General features: G+C 33.4%; 3 protein-coding genes across 3 annotated transcripts; 1 reads left to right on the top strand and 2 right to left on the bottom strand.

The window, feature by feature from the left end:
- Positions 1-7,950: 7,950 nt before the first annotated feature.
- Positions 7,951-11,430, top strand: LOC132187680 (uncharacterized). Its single transcript, XM_059602071.2, has 2 exons — positions 7,951-8,268; positions 11,024-11,430. The coding sequence occupies exons 1-2, from the start codon at positions 8,151-8,153 to the stop codon at positions 11,218-11,220; spliced, it is 315 nt and encodes a 104-aa protein (XP_059458054.1). The 5' UTR covers positions 7,951-8,150; the 3' UTR covers positions 11,221-11,430.
- A 1,728-nt stretch (positions 11,431-13,158) lies between these two features.
- On the bottom strand, positions 13,159-15,607 carry LOC132187679 (uncharacterized). Its single transcript, XM_059602070.2, has 2 exons — positions 15,341-15,607; positions 13,159-15,258 (listed from the first exon to the last, which is right to left on the bottom strand). Exon 2 carries the CDS (start codon positions 14,796-14,798, stop codon positions 13,620-13,622), a length of 1,179 nt encoding a protein of 392 aa, XP_059458053.2. The 5' UTR covers positions 14,799-15,258; positions 15,341-15,607; the 3' UTR covers positions 13,159-13,619.
- An 871-nt stretch (positions 15,608-16,478) lies between these two features.
- Positions 16,479-25,203, bottom strand: LOC132187379 (putative glucose-6-phosphate 1-epimerase). The gene is made up of 9 exons (XM_059601674.2): positions 24,968-25,203; positions 22,914-22,988; positions 22,191-22,247; positions 21,926-22,086; positions 21,252-21,392; positions 19,625-19,727; positions 19,427-19,526; positions 18,490-18,736; positions 16,479-16,891 (listed from the first exon to the last, which is right to left on the bottom strand). The coding sequence occupies exons 1-8, from the start codon at positions 25,070-25,072 to the stop codon at positions 18,522-18,524; spliced, it is 957 nt and encodes a 318-aa protein (XP_059457657.1). The 5' UTR covers positions 25,073-25,203; the 3' UTR covers positions 16,479-16,891; positions 18,490-18,521.
- Positions 25,204-26,208: the final 1,005 nt, after the last annotated feature.

Raw genomic sequence — 26,208 nt, 5'->3', positions numbered from 1 at the left:
CTCTCGCCAAAAGAATAAAAATTGTATTTACTTGTGGATGTCTTGTATTGTATCCAACGAATCATATATTATATATAAAAGTAGAAGTTTTAAGAGAATAGTTTAGAATTGTGACAAGTGGCAATCTAAATGCTAACAAGTGTCCGTACAAGTTTAGGTTTTTTTCCCAAGTGAACAGTGCTCTTATGTATTTAATATGTTAAGGTTTTTTTCCACTGACTTAACCTGTTATAGAACTGAGTTTAAAACTCCCCACCATCTTGATGGAATTTGAAATTTGTACCTCTAATCAAATCCTGCCCTGTTCTTAATGATGGATTTTGAAATTTGTAACTTCTACAAGTTCTGTTTTCAAAATCATTTGAACCCAAATCTATTTTATGTTGTTGCTTTGTCAAGAATGACGTAACTCCTAATCATCCATATTCTCATATATATGTTTGACATAAAAAATAAATAATAAATAATAAAATAAAAATCTTACAGAGGGGAATGGTGGTGTTGTTCATGATATTCTTTTGAACAATTTTTAGTGGTGAGAATAAACCAGATAATCCACATTTCATGGAATCCAATGCTTAACTTTAAACATGGGATTGTTTCCTACTCTCACTAATCCAAACTATAGCATCTAAACCAGTCATGCCTTTCAAAAGTTTCAGTGAAAGTAACTTTCCCATTGCAGGAGGCTCTTGATTAGTGCAGTGGAATGGAATATGAGGACTAGTTGCTTGCAAATGCTACAATAAGAAGGATAAGCACTTACTTACAGTTCTTATCTTGTCTATTTGGTTTTAAGACAAAAGCATGGATGTGAGATAAAGAAGGGTGCTCATCATTTCGACACGTAGGTTGCAAGATATTCTACATTTGTGATCACTGAAACATCATGTCATTGTGTCTTGAATAAGGTACATGCACTCGTTTGGTGGGATCCGAATCTCCAACAATTTGCTGTTCGGATTGCTAACAAATATGAAAGAGTTTTTATAGAACTCACATGTTCAAATATAAAAGCACTCTAATACTTACTGTCCAAATTACTAACAATTTAAACAATAAAATTACTGAAAATCTCTATCTCAAAATATGCTTCGAGCGGATCAAATTATGTTTCATTGTGTTGTTATTCAAAGCAATATGATAGGCGGAAATGGCATTCCTTTACAAGCGCACACACTATCTTTAATGCTATGACTCTTTATGTTTTTTCTTTTTTTCACCAAAGGTGCTCTTTTCATTATGCTCAATTGTGGTATGGGCCTGCTGATATACCATCTCGTTGTGTTGACATTATTCAGTCCAAGAATAATCCCAACGGGGAAAGTTGATTATGATGAAGAAATTGAGCAACCCCTTCACTTCAACTTTCTGCAAAGTTGAGAGAATAATCTTTACACTTCCTCCCACGACATGTCTGTCATGTAGTCAACTAAGTGCTATTGTTGTTGGTGTCGAAACTGCCGTTGACTGTTGTTATGATCTAGTTGATGCTTTTCTTTTTAAAATGCTAGAATTACAAATTTACTTAAGATATTAACTAACTAATTAATATGTTAATGCTTATCTTAAAAGCTTGTAGGAAATGATGAATTTAAACATTTATTCTAACATGCTATAACTTATTTATATGTATATTTATTCTTATTTTGTTAGAAATATCACTCACGTAATAGAATTTGGACCCCCTCCGGTTTAAGTTAGTTTTATTTGAAGAGAAAAATTGTCCAACAATATGAAATGTCAATTTTACCCTTATAAATAAAACTAATTGGATCCCCGCCCGTTCAAACGAGGATCCTTGTCCCACGCAATAGGGATTAGGATCCTTTACCTCATGAATGTCCCTAATATATATATATATATATAGCTTAAATTATGAATATAGTTTATTTAATTAAGCTAGTCTTTGCCACCCATAATGATCACATGAATAGGTATAATACTATAATTAACATGAAACCTTTTTTTTTTTTTTGAAACAAGACAGGCTTGAAGACTGCTCTATATTTAGCACTATATTGGAAAAGTAACCTCATTTATTTAATACCCAGAATTGGATTATAACTTCCTAATCCGAACAAATCGAGATGCAAACAAAGAATATCTCCCACTAATGCCTATAAATCAGTTAGAATAGGTTGATTACTTGATAGACCGGTACAATCAGTTTACTGTCGGATTAATACATTATTAACCTATTATTATTAACGTCATCATTATCGTCGCATGATGTTATTTCCGCATTAATTTTCAATTCCTCTATACCATTACCATGAGAGGAGAATTGGTGGAACCTTTTGTGGGTCTTATCATGTTCCAAAGAAAGAATATTATATCTTTATAAGAATATCTTTTTACTTTTCATCATTATTAGTATTAATTAGTATTATTGTCAGGGATCATGATCTCATTTCAAGCGAAATGGAGATATCTATTTTATGGTCCAAATTAAATTAATAAAATTTAAATGTAACAAAACTAAATCTTAATCTTTAAATTAGAAAAAAGTTTAAGCATTGAACGTATGATTTGGTTATCCACTATATATTAGTTACAGCTAAATGAACAATTAATAAAATCATATTTATGAGATTAAGATTAAGGTGGTTAGGAGAAATGGCCCAGGTAGGACTAATAATAAAAGAATCTTGAAAGCCCTTATAGTTTGGTTGCTCTTTAAACCACTCCTTTTACATCACCCAATCACCATTTGCCACATCATTCATTTAACAAACAACAAACATGCAAAAAAATGAAAATGAGCTCACCCACACCAAATCAAAATGAGAAATACCCGGCAAACCCAAGAAGACCCACACCCCGACGCTGAGATCCACGGCGTGGGGCATGACCCACGGGTTTGACCCGCCTCAAATTCGCCCAAAATCCGCCTCAAAACCGGTTTTTAATGCCCAATATCTGTTTCTAATGACTCAAAATCTGTTTTTAATGCCTCAAAACTCGATTTTGGATTCAAAACTAAAATTTAGAAATTGAAGGTTAACCCTTTAGGGATTTTATCACTCTAAAGGCCGGAAACCGACTCCGGAGAGAGGTGACCCATGGTGGGAGAGAAAGAGAAGAAGAGAGAAAGTGGAAGAGAAAGAGGAGGAAAGAAAATTTTCGGTGAATCAAAGAAAGAGAGAAGAAGATCAGGTGAAGAAGAGAGAAGAAGAAAGAAAAAATCCAGTGTATTGTGTTTCTTCTTGAGTTTGTGTATTTTTTTTTTGTTTTTGCTGATGTGTAAGCTTTTGATTGGGTGTTGTAAATGTTGGGTTTTAAGGCTCATCCAGACCAATGTTGGAGATATCTATTTTATTGTCCAAATTAAATTAGTAAAATTTAAATGTAACAAAACAAAATCTTAATCTTTAAATTAGAAAAAAGTCTAAGCATTGAATGTATGATCTGATCATCCACTATAAATTAATTACGGCTAATTGAACAATTAATAAAATCATATTTATGAGATTAAGATTTAGGTGGTTAGGAGAAATGGCCCACGTAGGACTAATAATAAAAAAATCCAGCCTCCTGTCGCTCCAAAAATGATGTTTGTTAGGATTAATTAGGTGTGGAGGCTTCAAGACTTAAACAAATGCTTAAAAAGAACCGCACTCACCCAACTTTTTATTTAGTTGAAGTTGACGAAACTCGCACGAGTTGAGGAAATCTTTTTCTTGGCTACAAATTATTCGACATTTTATAATTATTTTAAAATTTAACGTGATGATCCATGTTATAAAGTCATATCAGTAATAATCAAATTTAATTTTTAGTTTTTGAAGTGATTTTTTAAATTCTAAGTAAAACACAATAATCAATTGCCCAACTAATTATAATTATTTTATGAGAGACCTAGTTAAGTGTTCATGAGATAATTATATGTATTTTGTTTTCTTTAAATAATTTGATTAAAATTGAATAATTTAACTTCTTAATTAGTAAATTGAATGATTTTTACGTGATGAGGTCTTTCAAATAAGATAAACTGAAAGAAGTTTTTTTTTTTTTTTTTTTTTGGTTCAATTTGTAAGTTTTTGGTAAGTATTAATTAAATAATTAAATAAATTATTTTTTATTAATTTAAAATTTTTAAATAATTCTTGAATTAAAAAATATTAACTTGACAATTTACTTTATATTTTAATTAAATATTATAGGTGTGTGTGAGGTATATATATATATACAATAATATTGCAGCTGAATGATCCACGCACTGAAGAACTGTCGGTGGCGACAAGATATATACTATTGCATTTGATTTATATTATTATATATACTTTTGGGGTTTCGTATGTTGGAAGTCAAGAGAGAAAACATGACTAAGCTAATATGGAGAATTGGCCCCAAGAACAAACAAAAAAAAAAAAAAAGATCTTTCAAGAATGTGATCTAAATATCTTTGAAGAATGTGGTATAGGATTCATCCAAATCATCATCGGGGAATAAATAAAAATAAAAAAGTAATTTTTTATATTCAAAGAAATGAAAAACTTGGTTTTAATTAGTATTTTATTCATTTATTTATTACTTAACTAATCTTTGACGCCCCTAGACTAAATTTGACGGACACCTCACTAGTAAATTGTTTAATATTTTATTAGATATCAACAAAAAACATCTAAAGCCCAATTATTGAGTATTTTATAAAGTTGACATGGTAAAATTTAGTAACTCTTGGCGGCCATTGTTGATTGGTAAAAGAAATATTCAATGACTACTCAACTTTACCACATCAATTTCGTGTGACGTTGTGATGTGGGATGATATTTACTTTGGTAAAAATAAAAATAAAGAAAATATCAAAAATAATATTGGAGCATCGCCGCTTGATCATAATTTTAGCCGTTCTCAGATAATGAATGTACAAAAGGAAAGATTGTCACGATTCTTACTGATTGTCAATTTTTATATTATGATTTTATTTTTATTTTATTAAGACTTTATTTCCTTAATAGGGTTAGATTTGCTTTAATTATTTTCTTTTTCTTATTATGATTAGGGTTACTATTGTTACTAGGATTATGTTTACTTTCTTACTAAGATTAGATTTACTTTCTCTATTATGATTAGATTTAATTTCTCTACAATGATTTCTCTTTTATAAATAGGTTAACTTATTATGTATAAGAAAAAACTCATTTTGAATTATTATCAAATCAGAGAATTCTCTCTCAAATACTCTGCAAAGTTTTATTTTTCTTTTAGCCTACGGGCTTGTTTTATCTTTTGGATAGAAGACGAAGACGCTTCTCCTTATAGAATCAAAGATGTTACTCTTTGATTAGTTACTTTAGTCTTCCGCTACGTGTGGCGTTACACTGCTCTATCAAAAATTTTGACAAATTTTTTTTATTTTTATGGACAAACTTTCAGTTGAAGACTTAAAAGACATTTGGTGTTCAAATTCTTTAAAATGGCACTAAATATGTTTTATATTTATATTATTTATTTGTTATCTTAGCAGTCTAGACTAAACAAAATGTGGGCTCAAGTCGGTTCTGAGTTGTATTATTATCCAACTAATCTTTGACTCACCTCTTCGTGACTTTTTTTCTTTTTCTTTTTTAAATAATATATTTGACTTATTTAGTATTTTGATTGAATTTGAGTTGTCCTTATTTCTTAAGAAAAATGCTTGAAATAACGTAGATTTTACTATATTTTCTTATAAATTGATATTATAGTCGACATAGAACTGTCATACAACAGTAAAAAAATTTAAACTTGTAACGTCTGCCTCACACTTTTAATTATTAGCAGCAATGCTTCTATCCATCCCGCCTTCTCAACCAACCTCTTTTGCCGATGCCTCTGCACTGACGACACTAACTACCTTGTCTTATTTTCCTATTTCACTTTGTCAAAATCATTAATAACTTGAACAACAAATATGAAAAAATTAATATAAAACTCTTATGCCCAAGTAAATTTTAGACAACATGTCCATTTACTTGGACAAATAGACCTCATAATATTTTTTTAATATTTATTATTGAATTATTAACCACGCAAACATATAAATTGCTATCCTTATCCTACTCCTACCCTTCTTTTCGTTAAATTCTTACCTTTTTTGGGAACCCATGAAACAAAAAATTGATTGATGGTTGAGTTTTTAGAAAAAGAAAGTAGATAAGTGGATCAATTTGATTGCGAATTTGGACGGATCCCTTTCAAATAAGCTAGAGATCGTCTGATTGTCCACGTGGACAGTGTCCTTGCCGACACAATTCTTGTATACTATGCAATTTAATTTAACTATATATGTCATACTTCTTTTATTATCAATTATTATTATTATTATTATTTTAAATGTTCAAAGAAATTCAAACAGTCAAACCGCCCATCACAGAGCATCTAATTGGACTTTAACCTTCATTTCTCAATCGGAATCCGACACGTTTCAAAGCAAGTCAATAACTCAACCAAGAATTCGACCGCGACAAAAAGCTAGACGATAGAAATACCAAAAGCTAAAAAATGTCCATACGAACTGCACCACGTGTTTCTCGTGCATTTTATGATTATAAAAATAAATAATTCCTTTTGATACCACACCACTCCCTTTGTACATACAGCTTTCACAAAAGTTTCAATTTGAAAAAATATATAAAAAATAATAATATTTGGTCTCCATGTTTATTGACATGCCACTGTCTCACAAGAATAAAAGGAAAATATTAAATGCTCTCCTGTTTCCTCCTAGTTCTAGGTGAATATTATTTTATAAAAATCAAGTGAAATAAATAAGTGTCACTTTTTTTTAAAAAAAAAATAATAATAATATTTACATATAACTAGAATGACACTAAGAGAATACTAGGAGAACACCTAAGACTTTCTTGAATAAAATGTGGTCATAAAAATGCTTTAATGTAAACTTAATTGTACTTATATACATGTACATTTTATAATTTTTGACACATGTGAATGGAGAGTGTTAAATAATTAAAAATTGTAAAAAAAATTTATGCATAGCATTTACTCTAATAATTAAGATAATTAAAATATAACATATTCATATTAAGTAAATTTATTGCAAATAAGACTGCATGCAATAATTATGAATGTCAAAACTACCAATGTCTTTTTTATTTGATTTTATTTTATGAATAAAACTACCAATGTCTTCTTTTTCTTTTGTCATACAAACAAGAAAAAATTGCCCATATATGTATTTTTTTAAAACTCCACCTCGCCTAGTGGGCGGCTACTAACCTTGTATTTGAAAGCATTCCCAATTTCTTTTCGTCTTATCTTCCATTAGAATCAATGATCACTCTATATAACCCTACCCTTCCCTTTTGTTTGTCTTTGATCAGGAAAAAAAACGATAGATTATAGAAGAGCCAAATTCTATAAATCCAAACTCAAATCTATACTAAAATTAATTTGCTCTCAAACACATTTTTGATGGGTGCATTAAGTACTATACAAGCATGTTTTTTTATTTTTTATTTTTTTTTTATTTTTTCTGAGTATCGTTTTTAATACAAGTGTTACATGAGCCATTAAATAATTTTTCAAAATTTGTGCTACATGAATTACCACATAAGTTTGTAAAAAAAAATTATAACCAAATTAAACTATAATATCCCAAACATGTTCATTCACTATTATACATCATAAATTATAGGAGAAAGTAGTAAATCACTTTATTTTTTTAATCCCATATTATTGATGTGTCAATGTCAATCAATCAGTTATTGTTAAAAAAAAAAAAAAAAATTAAAAACTGATTATTACTCGCATAAACAAAGTGACCAAGTAAGATAAAAGTGTGTCATATAAGATTAATGTAAATTACAATTAATTATGGATTGTATTGGATATAGATATACCAATAAATAGTAATAATTAATAAAGAATAAAAGAACCTACCGTCACGTGTCGGTGCGACTGATTAGAGAGTTATAACAGACAAGCCCGGGTGGGCGCTATTCCGCTTGAGCTGAGGTGCCAAGAGCTCTCTCTCTCCCTCTCTCTCTCTCTCTCTCTCTCTCTCTCTCTTTTGGTGCTTGGAGAGAATATAGAGAAGATAAAAAGAAAGACAGGAAGAAGTGGATATAGAAAGGACAGGTCTGGCCGGGTTAAGAGGCATAGCGGTTCGCCTTGGAGGAGGAGGAGGGAATAGGAGACGAATGCAGAGGAAGAAAATTAAGGTCAAAGACAAGTTGATGGATTTGTGGCACAATATGCTTTTCCCTGTCAGGCGTGTTTGGCTTGCCGTTTCTGCTCGCGTTAAGGCTCGCAAAAATGGTCAGTCTCTACTCTCTTTACTCCTTCTTCTTCTTCTTCTTCTTCTGCTAAAATTCTTTGGGCCGGGCATAATACCTCATACAGCTAGCAGATCATAAATTAATTAAATGAATCTACTCTAATTTAGTAGGGATTAGAACTCATTTGTTTTGAGCCGATTAAGAAAAAGAAAATCTCATGAAATTCTCAATCCAACTAATTATAATAACATTTGCCAATTGCCGCCATACCAATGAAATCGCTATGTTTCCTATTGATTCCATTTTTCTTATTGAATTGAAAAAATATATATATATATTATAACAAAATAGAAACCTATAATTCTAATTTGGTCCTTTTTTTAAAAAAAAAAATTATTCTCGTTTATTCCTCATATTCCTACCTTTTTCTGTTTCCATTTCTTGCGTTCAGAAGAAGATTTTCACACACTTTTTTTTTTTTTTTTGTTAAATATATATATATATATATTTCCCAGAGTATATTAATTCGAAGATTCTTTCGCTGGCCCGACTTTCATGTTACTCAATAAGGGCAATAGGCATGAGTCCATGACTAGGTTCTTCTGTTCCTAACCACGTGGCCCCATCCTTTGCCTTCCTCTCTCTTCTTTTTTCTTCCCAAAAGATAAACCGTGGCATGGCGGTCCCTTTGCTTGTTGGCTCTTAACATAATTTTTCAACGCTTTGTACTTTCTCTGTCGCACACGGAATGTCAGGTGGGAAGTCTACGGTAGGTGTGAGAGTTTGAAAATTTTCATGAAAAATATGTCCCCCTTTGAGGTACTACTTCTTTCTTCTCAACATTCCCACTCTCACCTTATGGATTTCAAATTGATAATTAGTATTTGGATCATATTGAAACTTCCGAGAATATAAGATTATATAAATTAATTATAATTTGATATATCTAATCAAATAATTTAAATCCTTTAATTCTAATTTATTAATTTTTTATTTGATTCGTAAATTAACTGTAAGACTAATAAGCGCGCTAATTATATTATATTGCAAGTGAAAAAAAGGGCACTATTTTGGGATATAATGGTTAGAAAAATTACATGTAGCAGGTTCAATATACTAGTTAGAATTTTTTTTTTTTTTTTTTGACGTGTTCTCACAAGAGGGAGATTCGAACTAGTGACTTCCACTTTATGAGACATAGTTTTCAATCGATTGAGCTACTTCTTATAGACAATATTAGTTAGAATTTAGGTCATTAACATTTACGATATGATAAATGATTAGAAAAATTATATTCATATGTCTGTAAACTTTTTTGGTTTTAATTTTGGGTTAACTTTAAAATAAATATAATTAGCTACAAAGCCAATTTTTCAATCCATCTATCTTAGGATCGGGAATTACCCGTGCCCCTCAAATCTGGTCAGAGTTGTAAGAGAGCCTCAACGGGAGCAAGAAAGCCCTTACAATTTTCCTAAAGGAATCTCAGTCGGTTGATTAGGGTCCAGCAACCATTCTTACAACTTAGAATGTAATTTCAATAAGGCCATTACATCAAAACCATCAATATGCAGTCTGTATCACTGAAAACAAGGAGAAAAAATGGCTTAAAAGAGCTTCAATGACGAGAGATCCCACTAGCCTAATTCACTAGAAGACAATAGGAAATTGCGTGTCCGTACGAATTGGTCTAAATCAAGTATCACTTCATGAATAGTGTAGTAATGCCCACAGCCACTAATTATATGATCAACCAAGTTAATGAAAAAGTTATAATAATTGAAGGATGTTCTCCAAGCTGCTCTGGTTTTATAATTTTTTTTTTTTTTTTTTATTAAAACAAAAACTCTAGAAATATGAAATATAATACTTTTCAAGACTCTATGCTACTATTATTGGTCTTTGCAATAGGAAAATATAATGACATTTTACAAGTAAAACTATTGGTTTAGTTTGTAAAGTATAGGAGCATATCCAATAGATGGTCTTAAAACATCAAATTCTTTACGTTTTAGTTGATAAAATCCAAAATTTCATTCCAACATATTTTCTCCCAAATCTTTAAAACCAAGGCAGAGTAGCAGTGATTCTTTATATTTATCAAAAAAAGAAAAGAAAAAAAGTAAGTAGTTAAAGTAGAGAATGTTGATTTTTGGACAACCAATTGAGAGAGGGCTCCGAGAACCCCTGCTGAGCAAGTAAGCTCCGCACCTCAGGCTGTTCGGATGTGCTCGGGCAAGTGGGCCCATCGGGGACCTCTCTGATTTGTCGTCCGGGTAGACCGTAATTCGGCCAGAGACATGCAGCCAATCCCGATCCCATACTATCACCTACACAATCCAATTTCTAATTCTTCCATGCCACAGCCACTCATTCAAGTGGTAAGTGCCTACTAAGTGGTGACCAATACTTTCGCCCTCACGCCGAAAGATGAGCGTTCTGATGGGATCAAACATCTTTTTTTTAGTGCAACTTTATGCCAAGGCACTTTTAGTAATGGCCTGAACAACTTTAAAGTATTATTTTAACTACAACTTCGTGCGCATATAACGCCCAAAAGAGGTCCGCCGCCGCAGCTGATCTTTGGCGTTAGGACCACTGGACCACTAGGGGCAGAAGAAAATAAATAGCACCCAACTGAAAGGAATCATATCTTTTCCATGAACTTGGGCTTCGGGTCATTAGTGTTAAATTTGTTTGGTGGCAGTCAGCGAGTAGGATCAGTGCTTTATTAAAGTTATTATGAGTATAAAAGCTATTGACACTAACAAGATTTGTGGACTTGTTCTGGGCAGGTGCTGGGCTTTTGAAGCTTCACAATGATGTACAAACCTGTGGATATCAGGACGTCCAGGTGATGTGGGAAATACTGAATCGATCAGAATCGTATCTGATGGAACACCATCCCAAGCGCAAGCAACGGGCCTTCTGGAGGGTTTTTCTGTGGTCTAACCAGAATGCACCATCATCCTTATCTGCAGATCATGCTTAAAACAATATGATAAAATAGTAATAACACGATGCTTATGTCCAGCAACATAACATCAGATCGTCTTTTTACCGACACTGCAGTGGCATGGTACATAGTTATTTTGCTAGGGTGCCCAATCAGTATATTATGATATATGTATCAGGTTTGCCTCTGATACCAAATGACAAAGTGGTGTGTAAATATAATAATATTTTGTTGAATCCACAATCAGCTCATTCTGAAATAGCAAACCCGGCGAGCCGTTTTGCTGATCACTAGTTTTCTCAAAGCAAGAACATCCAAAGCATAAGTGGATAGTAATGTGCTAAAAATATAACAAACAAGCAGCAAAGCAAATGAAAAATGTTGATTACTGCACATGCTGGTGATACTGAAATCATTCGCAGAGTCCCAGACTGTATGGGTCACAGCCAATCAACATAAGCACAACCTAAAATTTGGAGGAGATTAATCATAACTTTTGGTATGTGCAGTCAAGATGCTTAAAAGAGAGGTAAACGATGAGACAATATTTGTTTGCAAGTCCAATGGGATCAATCTTATGTCTCACAATAAATCTAATCCAGCTCTCAACAGTGATTCATATACTTTTCTTGAACTCGAGCAGAACTAACCAAATACACTTTAGCAACTTAAGAAAATTGAATATTCTCCAATTGTCTCTACTTAGAAATCATATGCATGCTTAAGCCTCTTAATTAACTTAAAGATAATCCAAAACTTAAATTCACCAGCACATTCTTTAAACTAACAGTAAATAAATATTTGATAACAATGTCTGAGTGCTAGTCACAATCAAGACTGTATTACCATTCATAGCCAACCACTCTTGCCTCCCAGTTATTCAACTCACCAGCATAACCTTCCAAGTCCATGAGGACTTTAACAACAAACCAATGACCAAACGTTAAAGATGCTCATAAGTTTTCTTAGAGGTGATAATTCAGTCAAATAAGGGTAAAGGAAACATCTGATATGGAAGTCAACTCCATAACGAACTGAATTTCTTGGATTATTCAAAAATTCCAGATTAGTAAAGATATATAAAGACAATATAAAATCAGAAGGCTATGGTGAGCTAATAAATACCCTACACTAGTTTATTATGAAGAGATTCCCCAGCTATGATGACAGCACATCCAAAGGAAACATACACGGAAAATTTGCATTTCATAGTTCTAAATTCATTTTCTTTCTGATTTCTGATTGGTAATTTTGTACAGTTTCTGAACCAGTTTCTCTCACCTGCATTTAGAATATTAACAGGTAATCAGCCATAATGTTTTTGATAAGTGATAACCAAGTAACCAACCAAATTATTGCATCCCATATCTACACATGTTGGCTTCCTGTTAGCTAGGGTGAGATCCCAAACTACCACACATATAGCTTACTTGAGCAATTGCATCCCAAATCTCTCCACAAATGATGATTCTCTTCACAACATGAGGCTCCATTCTGAAGTCACTACCCAGCTCTTGGGTAATCACAAGGTGGAACCAGCACAATGACACTACCATTATATTTAAATTGAATTTAAAGTCCAAAACCCCAAATACATAATTATTTGATTGGCGTTTGAAAACCAGATAATTGTCACTAAAATATGCCCGTGACTGGGGACCAAGCCAACAACAGAACATTAGATTTTTCTTACAGAAATCATTGAGAATAGCATGATTGCCAATTATCATAGTATAAATGCTCATCTTCCAGTGGATGCTCATTCAGACATCGTCACTTGGATGGCAAAGAGGACATACTAGTGGCATCTATCAATTAAGCCTACCTAATTAGCTGGGATTAAGTATTAATTGAGTTGAGTTGAATACATGCTAAAGACTGGTATAGCATAAAACCCGTGCTTTGTCCTCAAAATAATATATATATATATTATAACTTAACTGAAATTGTAAAGCAATTTCTTAACTCATCAAGAAAAATATTTTGAGAAAGTGATGTTAATTCAAGAATCCAACCAATTCTAAATTCTGAAATACACGCACAAGAACTTTTACATGATATAGTTTTACCTACCTACTGAGCTAGACATATTATTCCTTCAAAACTGTTCTAAAAGTATCTTCTCAATGGCTGTAATTTACAAAAAACGCTGAAGATATGCTGAAACAAACAAAACTTTGCTAAGGATACAGCAGGGCAACAAAACAGGGGGGGTTATTATTTGACTCCCTTCTGACTGGTTGCAGTTAAATGTGGTAGTTGAGATCAAGAGCAATGTTTAAAGAAGGAGAACAATCCTGTGATGATTCCAATCAACTTGTTACGGGCAGAGTTTTATCATGATGCCCAAGCAAAGCTGTCAGACCTTTATGACCATTCACACCAGTCAGTAACTAAATCAATCACATATGGGAGAAATGTTTGCTCCAGAAATACTATTCCTCAGATGCCTGTGTACATATTTTCTCCAGCAGCAATGGCCAGTCTTTTCCAAGCTGCTGTGGGTTCAGCTCCATTGCCACCTTGAAATCTAGCAATGAAACCAGAAAATGCTGTCCCTGCTCTTGGATGCCTTCCAAAGGCCTATTGGTACATTGCGACTGAAAATGAAGACCTGGCAAGACACCAGTAACAAGCTTCTTATGAAACTGGTGCTTGTAGATACTGTTCTTTGACAAGTCACGTCCACATCTAGCCCCAACAAATTCGATGCAGTACTTGATCAACCCTTTTATGTAAGCATCCAACCCGCTATTCAACAAATTGGCACATTCCATTGACACCCCTTCAAGGCCCCGTGCTCCAGCAATGAGCTGCATCCGTTCCCTAAGTGCATTGGTTTCAAGCAATCCACCACTATCATATGAGCTAGTGCATCTATCAATGCTTGCTGAAGGAAAAGCTCTGCAGACCCTACCCACACTAACAGAGCTAACCGGTATCCCAAGTGGGGCCTGGAGTGCACTTCTACTGAATACTTCTTTTCCATCTTCAACAACTAATACTTCCTTCTGGTCTTTACTATGTACAGAAACTACACTATCTGTTGATCCCTTTATTAGATTCAATTTAGCAGAGTGGGAAAGCAAAACCTCTCCTTCACTATCTGCTGTTTCTCTGAGTCTCTGATGCTGCTGCACTGACTTCCATATATGACAATCCCTGTCTTCTAATATCACATTATCACCACTAACTGTTGATTGAGGGGAAGCAAAACCCACCTTCCCAATTGACCCAACAAGAATTTCCGACCTTGCCTTTGGAGGTGAGGATGGAAAAACAGCCCCATTCAGTAAAGGGTAGGGCAAACTTGGCTGATTCCCATCATTAGCAAATGTCTGAATTTCCTTCTCAGGAGTTGGTGCCGGTGGAACTTTTGCATGACAAGCATTTTTCAAAATTGACCGAATAAACTGATTATGGAGTGGAACATTTTCTCGCCCTAAAACTTGAAAACAAAGCTTATTAAACTCTACCTTGCTTAGCTTTAAACTCAACAATCTGCTTAAATAATAAAAATATTGTTTCGACCTCCCCGGCCCAAGTCTCTTAACTATTTGAGCTTTGATATCTGCGAGATTGATCCGCGAATGCTGATGTGGCGGCGGTTTCATTTCTCATAAAACAGAATCCATACACAATGCTCCACCAACTTCCACTTCCTTTTTAACCAAAACCCTAGCTAAATTGGGGGTTTTCTCTCCATATCCAAAAATCCATTCTCCACATACCTAAAAGATACACCCCTTTAACTTGATCAAAACCCATCAATGAAAACACACAATACATTTTCAAGAAGAGCTGAGTCCCTTAGCTTAAATATTTTTGAACTCTCCCTCCAAATTTCAATCAGGGCAAAGTTCAGTTTGGATTTCCAATTCAACAGAGAGAAACCCTAACCGTAATTACACTCTGTAGCTACAAAAAGCACGAAGTTCCTGAAGAAACCTCAAAGTACGTAAAGCGAAACCCTCACTCTATCCAAAATGGAGAAGCTAAAAGTACGGAAATATTCACGAAAATTGGAAAAACAACAGTGATCGGCAAGGACTAAGAGCTTAGAGAGCATAAGTTCTGGAATTGAAGTTCAAACTTAGAAGAGATTTGGGATAACACAGATAACTTTGAGAGAGAGACAGAGAATTCGAATTCTGACCTGTTTGGAGCTGGAGAAAGCGAGAGAAAATTTTGGGTTTTTCAGACAGAGAGAGAGAGTTGGAATGCGCGTTGACCAATGAGCAACATTTAGCTCCTTCCTTCTCTTCCTGCATTTGAGCATCTCTCTCCCTCTCTCTAAAATTCGCTCTGCATTTTGATTGATTCCTTGCTCTTTCGGTGAGGTTCTTGTGTTTCACTCCCTCTCTCTCTCTCTCTCTCTCTGTCTCTTGACTCTTTTTCTCAGTTTCGTTGCTGTTTGCGCAACGATGGCTTTTTTCCGTTTTTTTTTTTTTTTTTTTTTTGTAATTTTCCTGTATGGGAAACTTCTTTCTGTTTTTAGTAAGAATTATTTCCTTTTTTGGGAAACTTGAACTTCAACCGATGATATTAAAAAATAAAAAGATTTTGTGTTAACGAAAAATGAGCTGCCAAGATATAACTATTTTTGAATTGTGATTTTTAAAATTACAAATTCAAACAGACTATAATCCTTTCCCCCTCTTCAATTAGAAGAAGATGAAGAAAAAAGTGTCCTATTGTTTTAATTATGTTTAGCTACCTAACTCCCCGGATGCGAGAGGATTATTCATAGTAAAGCTTTCAGAATTTTAACAAGTGTTCTACTATTGTTCATCAAACTTACCAAAAAAAAATTGAAGAACAAATATATGTATATAGTTTAGTGTCCGGTTAGTTATATTGAAAGAGTATTTTTATCTAAACAAAAAATAAAAAGACAAAAATACCATTTTAAATATAACTAACGCATGCAAGTAATCATGTCATGCCAGAAGAAGGAAATTTTTTTTATAGAAAAAATAAAAGGAAAATTTATTTATTTAGTCTATGTAATTGTACTAAACTGATCATTGGGATACCAAAAGTAGTTTAAAGATCTAGGGTAAACTATTTAACAAAAACAGTTAGATGCATGCCTGAATCCAAGTCACAACCAATTGATGATTGACACTTGGTAGGTGATGACTTAATTTGTTTTAAATTACAGTTATCTACTGTGATACTCTAAGCATCAGTTTGTTACAACTACATAGACTAAATAAATAATTTTGCACAAATAGTTATCTACTTTTGATATTCGAAGTATCAGTTTGGTACAACCATAAACTCCAGGTATCAAATAAATAATTTTCCCTTTAAAAAAAAATATTAAAGGGTTAAAATCGATATTCTTCAAATAAATAGATATCATCCAGCACGCTCAGGAAAAAAAAAATTAGAAAAAAAGTTATCATTCAGACAAAAGAAAGGAGAGAAAGAAAAAACAAAAACCAAAGATTTCTTTGGCAAAGAACGATAAGGCCTTGATGTGTTTTCTTTCTTCTCTTCCCCTTTCTTTTTTGTAGATCCTAATAATATATACAAATTATTATAGCAACCCCTTTTTGAACTGCCTTCTCTCTTTTTTCTGCAACCAAATAGTGCTTCAAGGACATTTTATAGACAATTCTGCTAATAATGAATCTGCCCTCCAAAAAAATATCATGGCAAGAATTCACTGACACCACCAAATCTAGACTGCACAAGAACCCTGCAGTAAAATTCAGTTACAATTAGCAACAATCCTTAAATCCCAAACTTAGTAGGGTTCAATTGAGAAAGACGCAAAATACAATATATGAATCCAGATTGTGCAATGGGTTGAACACACATACTATAGGGCATCCCAAAAAAGACAATACATCAGAAAACTACATGAAGATAAATTGCAGAGAGATAAAAATCTAGCTATCTGTATTCTCAGGTTCAGTCCATTTCTGACTAATGCTCATTTACTCAGAAAATGTCATAGGTTTATCCCTACTACAAAAAGTCCAACAGTTCCCCAGCACTTAACTCAACCTAACACATTACAATTTATCCACCTGGAAAACTATTAAAAGCCAGTATTTAGAGTGTGTTTCGAGTGCGATTTCGCAGGCCATAAGGGCGATTTTAAACCAAATTGCAGAAAGTGTATCGGTTGGAAGTGTGTTTTTAAAAATGTATAATTTTAAAAGCAAAACTGCGATTTTAAAGGTCAAACTGCGATTTACCAAACTCTTAATTGCGTTTTCAAGTGGCATGTTTTAAAATCGTTATTTTTTAATTGCACTTTTTGAAATCACAAACCCAAACTGACCCTTAAATACACAAAACTCTGACCAAATCAAGCTATCACAATAGGAGGATGCAAAATCATGCTTCAAATATGAGGGAGCTTAATGCTTCACAATCCATAACTCATTCAACATATAATACATCTCTTTAAAGTTTAAGATGTATGCATAATCCTCAACATGAATGAAAGCAAATGGTAACTAAAACCCTGTACTTAGGACTTGCACCTCATCCTCAGTCACTTACATGCACTCGTTCTCATCTAAAACCATAGATGCTCTTAAGTTGCATTTGTTTTGGCATTTTTTCAGAAAACGTTTTCCATATTTTCTAGTGTTTGATGTGGGTGAAAAATTCTGGTCAATGAACAAATTCCCCTTCTTTTCTACCACCTCCCTGAACTGCAATACCACACACCCCAGTTGCCAACCCTCCCCTTGGAGCCACCCCATTTGTCTCTCTCGCCCACCAGTCCAACCCTTCTTATGGTAAACCCCACCACCATAGAAGAATCTAACCACCCCGAATATCTCAGCATCACCTTCCTTTGCCTGTGACTCATCATCCTCCATTACCCATCATAATCTCTCACCCCCAATTTCCCCACCCCTTTTATTGCAGCCTCCCAACAACTTCTCCCTCACCCTCTTCCTAAAAGACAAAAAAGCAGAAGGCTCTCCCTGTCTGTAGGTCTTTGTGGGGTTTTTTTTTTTTTTTAACTGAATAGTGGGTTTTTTTTTTTTTTTTTTTTTTTGTAAATTGTTGGTGATGGTATTTGGCATTGTTAGGTGAACTTGATAGGTTTTCGGATGGTTTTCAATCATAGTGGGAAAATATTTTTCGTACCAACCAAACAAATGGGAAATATATTCGATTTTATTTGAAGGGTGTCTCAACCCAAAGAATGGACAATTAGTGATTTTTCCCAAAAATATTTCAAACGAAAACATTCTCTCAGAAACCAGTTTATGTCAAAACAAAAGTAGCCTTAACTGCAGTACAATTGTATCTTTTCTACTAGTAAAGTACCTGTACAAGATATGTACTGGGATAGTCGATCTTTAAACGCCTTGAAGTGCTTTTTGAGGGTCAAGTTGTCCGCTACAATAACTGGAAGGAACAGCAGATAGTTCCTGCCTTCCTTTCCATTCTTCACCAGGTTTCAGTACAATGGGCTTTTCCACACAAGCAGCCTCAACACATAGCATATGCTTGTAGTCAGCATCCCCAAAGTCTGGAATTGCCTTTGCTTTCTTATCCCATGGATTCCAAACCACTGCAGAAAGAAAGACACTTATAACACCAGAATCAACCATGTTTCGTAGTAATGCTAAAGACAAACATGTGGTGCCTTCTCTGTGTGTGTGTAAAGCAATTTACACAGAATCTGATACCAACGTTGCTATAAGGCATGTAAAGCAAAATGCAAAAATTTTCCCCAGAAATTCATGATTTATATCTGCCTTATCCTTTGTTCTCCTCAGTCCTCATTAGAAAAGGGAGGGGGAAACCTCACCAAATAACAGCAGAAAAAGCCATTTTTCTCATTCTAAAATCTTGAGGTCTTTCCATAAGACACAGCTTGCGCTGAATAAACTTCTCTACAGATCCAGACTAGAGCTTTAGCACTTGAATGAAGTAGTAAGTTTTTATCTGTTTAAACCAAGACTTTCCTAAACAGTTATCCTAACTAGTATGGTATATTGACTGGCCACCAACCAATGGCTCGCTCATAACTTCAGGACAAGTAGCATGGAGTTGCACATAAAAAGTTTGTACTACCAATATTTTCTTATCAGAGCATAGCTTCCTATCTACTTAATATTTTTTTTTTGAAAAAATATAAAAAAAAAAAAAAAAAAAAAAAAAAAAAAAAAAAACAAGAAAAGGGTAAGCTTGCTATGGTAGCTATATAAATGGCAAAAACTCAAAACCTAGCAGAGCGCGTGGATGGGACTCAACTCACCAGCATCTGGAAGTCCATCTTTCCGCAAAACAAATGTTCTCTTCCTTTCATGATCAATAATTGCAATTTTTGTTGGGGTACTGAGATATATTTTGTCCACCTTTACCATCAAAAGAGTAAATAAAGAAGCAACTAATAAATATTTGAACAAAATGACAGTGAAAAATCCAAAGCATTCCCATTCAAACCAGTACTAACTTCTGATTCGAATGTTATTGCATCTCCTTGTTCTGTAAATCGCTCTCTATTCTGCAGGTTATCCAAATAATCCAGGGTCTCTAGGCCTTCTACCCGAACTTCACTGAATAGAAGAACATGATAGTTAATTTGCAGCAAAATACAAAAAAAACACATTCTCCTGAACTCTTCTTAGAGCATCAATCACAAGTATAAGTCACAGCAGATTTAATAGAAATGAATGAAACCAAACTAGCTTCTTAAGGTATCTTGCATGATTATGATGTAAAGTTCTTCCGTACGATGGTATTTTACTATCTATAATAAATATATCTCAAAAATCAGAAAAATCACTCTGCAAGTAGTTAAACAACAGGAATTAAGCCGTCTGACAATGTTATTGGTGTTTGTTTCATCTCCAGACATAAATTGATCTCTCTTCTAGGGCCCAAACATGGTGAGATTGAATTGGCCGTTTCATAAAATTTAGTGTGTAAAATAAAATGGATGAAGTTGCATATACAACTTCACGCGGGAGACACAACTAGCTGAATTATGGAAAAGGATTGTCTTCCCAACACAGAGCCTGATTAAGAAACAGAAGCTTAGCGAGGATAGACAAGGTTTGTCTATGTCACAAAATTTCACAAATGCACCATTGCTTAATATTTTTTTGATGAATACACCATTGCTTAATAGATAACAAGAAGTGCCTAGATCAGTATAAGATAGTATTCCAATATGATCAAGTCTTGTTTTCCCATAAACAAGGATTGATTGATAATCCTCAACATAATACATAGATTAACAGTTGAAACATCTTCTAAGAAATCAGGGGATGCATATGAATGATCTAAACTGTGGACTTGATACTTTGCATAAAACCAATAGCACACAGCATTCCTAAAATTAAATAGATAACTTTATCTTATAGAGAAAAAGTTAAGCATCTAATAACAATTACATATTGCAATGGAGTAACAGTTCATAATAACATAAAGGAAGATTCTTCTTGACATTCCTATGTCTCTGTATTTTAGTATTTGTACTGTTTGGTATCACTGCAATCACTTGTCATTCTTCCATTGTTAGAATGACTACACCCCAACCTGTAGTCTCCAATATATATCTCTTCATACTAACAGGACATGTCACCACTCCTTTTACCCATTTAGAAATGGAAAAACTAATTATCAGAGGAAGACCAGCTAATCATGCAAGGGAAATACGGCTACATCCTCACCAGAAATAACAAATAGCCCCATCAGAATATGTCAAGAATCTGACCCTTTAACAAATGTACTATCACTATTGTCCCAACCATGTCCACGACATATCTTTACAATACATAAACTACCACTCCATATGCCTCCCTCTGAAATATCAATTTAGATATGCATGACATCTGAAATTTCATAAAGTTATCATTTTTATTTCTGGATAAGTCCCAAATTAATCAATTTGATGAGACAATTTTTGAAAATTTTGGAATTTGAGATAGATAGAAGCATGTGAAATGTTAAAACACATCCAATGCTGATAGATATTTTACTGCCTACAGAAAAGAGAATACAGGGAGGGGGAGTGGGGAGTTAAACTACTAAAGTAATAACTGAAGTGATAAAAAGAATAGGTATCGCGATAAAACCTGACATCTGTAACAGCAAAATATGTGTGATATGCAAACGTGAACGTAAGCAACTTTCCATCTGTACTTGTATTGCGAATACGAGACGTCAACATCAAATCTCCTCCAGGTCCCAAAGTTATCCTCAGGCGAAACTCATATCTACAAATAATAGATCTTTACACAAAAAGTATACAAGAGAAACACCTAACTAGAAAAAGATCAAAAAAATCAAGAAAACTATAAATATGAAGACAACTAGTTCAATGCTTAATTTACTCGAAAGATCAGAGTTCCAAGTATTTAAATGCACAGGTAACAATCTCATAGGAGTAGAACAGTTTTCTAATATGTTCGTTCTACTTCTAATATGAAGTGTTTTCAAATATCCTAAAGTCAGAAAAAAAAAAAAAAAAGGGAACAATTTTCCAATAAACTAAATAATTGTTTCACAAACAAATGACACAAAATTAATGCTCAGCCTCACTAAACTATCCCTCCCTGCTCCCTGTCCCGCATTTGGAAAAAATAATAATAATAAATAAATAAAAATAAAAAGAATAAAAATAAAATAAAAGAACAGAAAAATAAAAGGGTAACCATAGAGCATAAATAACATGCTCCAAATGCCTTGTAAGAAATTACATGATAACCTTCAACATAATTAAAGATATTATAGAAAATGAGTCATGCACCTGTGAGGCCAGATCTTCACATCTTCTTCAGAGAGCTTAAGTATTAAATCAACAAAAGCCTTATTGGAGCTACTAGTTGGAAAAGGTGGGGGATCAGGATCTACGATCCAAAACCTATTCCTAGCAAATCCATGTACTTCAAGAGAACCCTGAATTCCAAACTGCATATACAGAAGATTTTTTTTTTTAAAAAAAAAAAAAAAAAAATTTAAAAAGAAAAGAAATAATGAATGAAGAGAAAAGCTGAAAGAAAATAACCACATACTTGAGGAAAACATATTGGAATACCTCCACGTATTGCCTTTGGAGGTTTAAAAATAGCCTGCAATAAGCATAGATATTAAGAACAGACAAAAGACCATAAATAAAAGAAACTCTGGTAGGGAAAAAAAAAAAAAAAAAAAGAGCTGCAGCTAGCAAACTTAATGCAAAACAACAATTAAGTTTATTTTGATGCGGCACAATACAAAAACTTCTAGGAAGAAATGGCAACACCCAAGAATTTTGATGCGGCACCTAATAATGTTATCTAATATTATAAGAATGATTTTTTTTTGGAAAAAACTTAATATTAGAAGAATGTTTCTTGGAAGTCATTTGGTAAGACACCCAAGAAGAAATGGCAAGCAAATTAAGAAGAGTGAAGTAATTTAAGTCAAATAGCATTTTAGGATTAGGAAGAGTTATCTAATAGTATTATATATTTTATGTTTGAAAGATTTCAGGCGTATAATATTAGGGTAGGCAGAAACTCATTTATTACTGGTTTGCTTAAAATTTGTGCATATTTAAATGGGCCAACAAATTTTTAATAAGTAATTAAATGGGAAAACTATTTAGTGATAGAAGGAGTTATATAACAGGCACAAGAAAAAAAAAATTACCACATATCGCCCATAAAATAACCAGATAAAAAATAAATTTTGATGCCATTTACGATCTCCAGCTAAACAGATTTTGTACAACAATTATAATGCATTTATCGTACCTTACTACTAAGAAAAAGCAATTCTTCCCCATGTTCATTCTTCCAAGATGTAACTTGAGCCCCGTACAAATACACCTGTTCCAAAAGGACAAAGTCATAAAAAGTGCAGCTGAGTCTAAATAAGCTGCATCTATCACCTTGTCAACACCAGACAAGAAAAACAATAAGAAAAGTTCAATTATAAAATATGTAATCAAGAACAGAAACACCCATGTTAATAGACTTACATATGTAATCTGAAGATAAGATTCAATTAAGTATACAGAACAAGGTAGTGAATACGAATTGCCCCATGTTAATAGACTTACATATTTACACTTCCAATTATAAGGTGCAGATGGATTCAGTTCAGGTTGCATAAAAGGCGACACACACCAGAAAAGAGCCAAAAAAGAGCTCCCAAAAGTATGCAAGTGAAGGGGAGAGAGAGAGAGAGAGAGAAGGAAAAAGTATAAGAGTGGTACAAAAGAATGATGTTCACGAAACATCTCATAGATATGGCACAAAAGAAAATATTTTGCTACTGAATAAATATTGCAGAGCTAGTTATGAAACGAAGAAAATTATATAAGCACTTAAATATGGTCCCACACATCCAACTTCACAAATATAATATGTCCCCACCACAGACGGTGAAAAACATGCCTCAACTTCCTTGGCCATTCAAGCACCTCAGTTTAATTCACCATCTCCATCAACAAAGGCCTCTCAGGAGTATTTTTGCACACACAAGCTACAACATTGAAATTTACCCACCCCCCCCCCCCCCCCCCCCCCCCAGTAGAATTCATTCACGTTTCTCCTACTGGCACCATACAATTTGTTAAAAAAAAAAAATGAAGCCATTAACCCCAAGCAATTCTACATTTCCAAGTCAGCATTTAAAAACCATATAGAAAATGTATGATTAAACTTGTAGAAGCAAAAAAATCAAATAATGAAAAATAGGAAAACTCCAAAACAGAAAAGAGAAGCTAAAACCAAGCAAGAAAAAGTAAAGAGAAAAATTTAAGTAAACTTCAAAAATAATGACCATGTAATTCATAATAAAAGAAAAAGGATTGGCAACATTTACATAATGAAAGTAATTAGAACTTTTCAATGCATTTAAAAATCTCAATCAAATAATTATCGCCATAAAATAAGGGGGCTGATTTAAAAGAGAAGTCCAATTTGAATCTTTATCAAGGCAGTAATACGAGTCTGCTTTTGCATGCCTAGAACTTTTATTGCTTCCTATTTTCGATCTGTCAATAGTTTTCTTTCACCGCAATCAATCAAAATTTTATAAGGATTTACACAAAATTTTCCACATGTTTTCCTGCAGAAATAAAGAGAGTAAAATGCCTGAACTCTCATGTCAAACTTTGACTTCATTCTGCGTACCAAAGTACCAAGAAAAGCGGTGAATTTTGTAACTAAATCAGCCAATATCGTCATAAATCTTCTCCTCATTTCACTCCAAACTTTGCCAACTCATCCGAAGAATCAGCAGAGTTTCTCATATGCAGCCCCTCTGGTTCAATCTAGGTAGATCGTTAACAGAACAAAGCAAGAAAAAAATACCTACACATGAAGCAGTCTTGTTCCGATCCAGATCCCCCCCATAACATAGTTTTCTTTCCAAATTTCTGTTCACCTCGTGTGAAATCATAAAATCACATATCTTATAAAAAATAAATCATAAAATCACATACAGTATCGCAAAACAAAGTTGCAAAATTTGGCATAAGATACATCCATCAAAGGACAATCACAGCAAAGTCACGCAGAAGAATGAACAGAACATAATTACAGAGAAAATTGTCAGTCCCATTCATTAAGAAGAAGAACGTTAAAGAAATTAATCAAGCTCCGTAATACATTGATAGATTCAACATTGGCACGAAATACTGATGTGTAGCAGTGCATAAATCCTCAAACACAACGCAAAATCAATCCAAAACCAAAATTCAAGAACAAGAAAACTAATGAAATAAGCACAAAACACTATGCATGAAAAGATAAAGAAAATAAAGATCAAAGATAGAGAGCATGCGTTCAACGAATGGTACCTCAGCAGAACAGCCACGAACCTCGCGGAGAATGATCTTGTGGAGGCCATTGACACCCGCAGTGTGCTCCACATACGCCATTTCCCCAGACGACGTACTCGACATTCTCTCTCTATCTCTCTCGCGCGAACTCACACAAACACACAGAAACAATCAAAATCACAATCGCTCTCTTTATTTCTCTTTCTCCTTCTGGAATAATTTTTTAAACTCTTCGCGGATCGTATATCGTTATCCTCTATATATAGGAGAAAGGGACGGAGAGAGAGAGATTATTATTTTTTATTTTTTTCTTTATTTTTCTTTATACTCTAATTAAATGCTCGAATAGATTTGTAACTGTATGTTGGTTTCAGTTTTTTTTTTTGGTTTCAGTTAGTGGAACATCATGTACCTTACACGTGTCATTCAGATAGTTATATTTAACAGTAATTTAATTGAAGGGGGCTTATTTGTTATTATGCCTAATTTTAGAAAATTGATTTTTTTTTTTTTTTTTTTTTTTGACAAATAGAAGATTGATAATTCAACTTTGTAGTATCCTAAAGGATATTGTAATAATCTCATTGGCATGATTAGTAACGTAACTCAATCATATGGGGTTTTAAAGGTTTCACGATGTTTGAACACCTCTATTAAAGAGTTCAAAATCTCATTAAAGCCATTCGAATAAGTTATAAGAGCCCAATAAAAGGCTCATCTTCCCTAATGGCTGAAGAGTACCTAAATCGTACACGATTTCCTCCTCTCCATGACAATTGCTTGGCCACGACAAATAATTTTTCCCGATATTTTTGAGAGAAAAACACCTAGAGTTATAACTAAATTTAGGCAAAAATTCCCAAAGCCCTATCAAGATATTTTCCAAACAATGGATTAATAAAGAGAAGAGGCCACTTTCCCCATGTGCATAATTTTGCCCTACATTTATTATGCTATAATTACAGTGCAATCTCTATAACCTTTTACCTCTTTTGCAATCTTCTTCCTCCTAGTTGTTAGTTGTAGGCTCAAAGTCATTGTTCTATTAATATATTTTGAAGGATGTTATTTGTTTTTTAATCTGAAATATCATTTGAATATGACCTGAAAGTTAATATTATTTCATATCTTTACAAGTGTTTGAGTTATTTTTTAATATATTTGTCTTGAGAAAATAAAAACCTTAACAGTCATGGCCATGATTGTTTAATTTGTTTCAAAGTAACTTGTAAAAATAAAAAAATAAAAAATTCTTTCAT

The sequence above is a fragment of the Corylus avellana genome, chromosome 6 (assembly GCF_965113065.1).
Source record: "Corylus avellana chromosome 6, dhCorAvel1.hap1.2, whole genome shotgun sequence".
NCBI classification, from domain to species: Eukaryota; Viridiplantae; Streptophyta; class Magnoliopsida; order Fagales; family Betulaceae; genus Corylus; species Corylus avellana.
The sequence above is the reverse complement of the archived record's forward strand: the minus strand, read 5'-3'. Positions and strand labels throughout refer to the sequence as shown.

Coding starts and splice junctions, on each gene's coding strand:
- LOC132187680 (XM_059602071.2), top strand. CDS start 8,151: ATGCAGAGGAAGAAAATTAAGGTCAAAGACAAGTTGATGGATTTGTGG. Junction 8,269..11,023: donor CGTTAAGGCTCGCAAAAATG/GTCAGTCTCTAC, acceptor TGTTCTGGGCAG/GTGCTGGGCTTTTGAAGCTT.
- LOC132187679 (XM_059602070.2), bottom strand. CDS start 14,798: ATGAAACCGCCGCCACATCAGCATTCGCGGATCAATCTCGCAGATATC.
- LOC132187379 (XM_059601674.2), bottom strand. CDS start 25,072: ATGTCGAGTACGTCGTCTGGGGAAATGGCGTATGTGGAGCACACTGCG. Junction 22,989..24,967: donor TTCGTGGCTGTTCTGCTGAG/GTACCATTCGTT, acceptor CTTTTGGAACAG/GTGTATTTGTACGGGGCTCA. Junction 21,393..21,925: donor GTGAAGATCTGGCCTCACAG/GTGCATGACTCA, acceptor TATTATTTGTAG/ATATGAGTTTCGCCTGAGGA.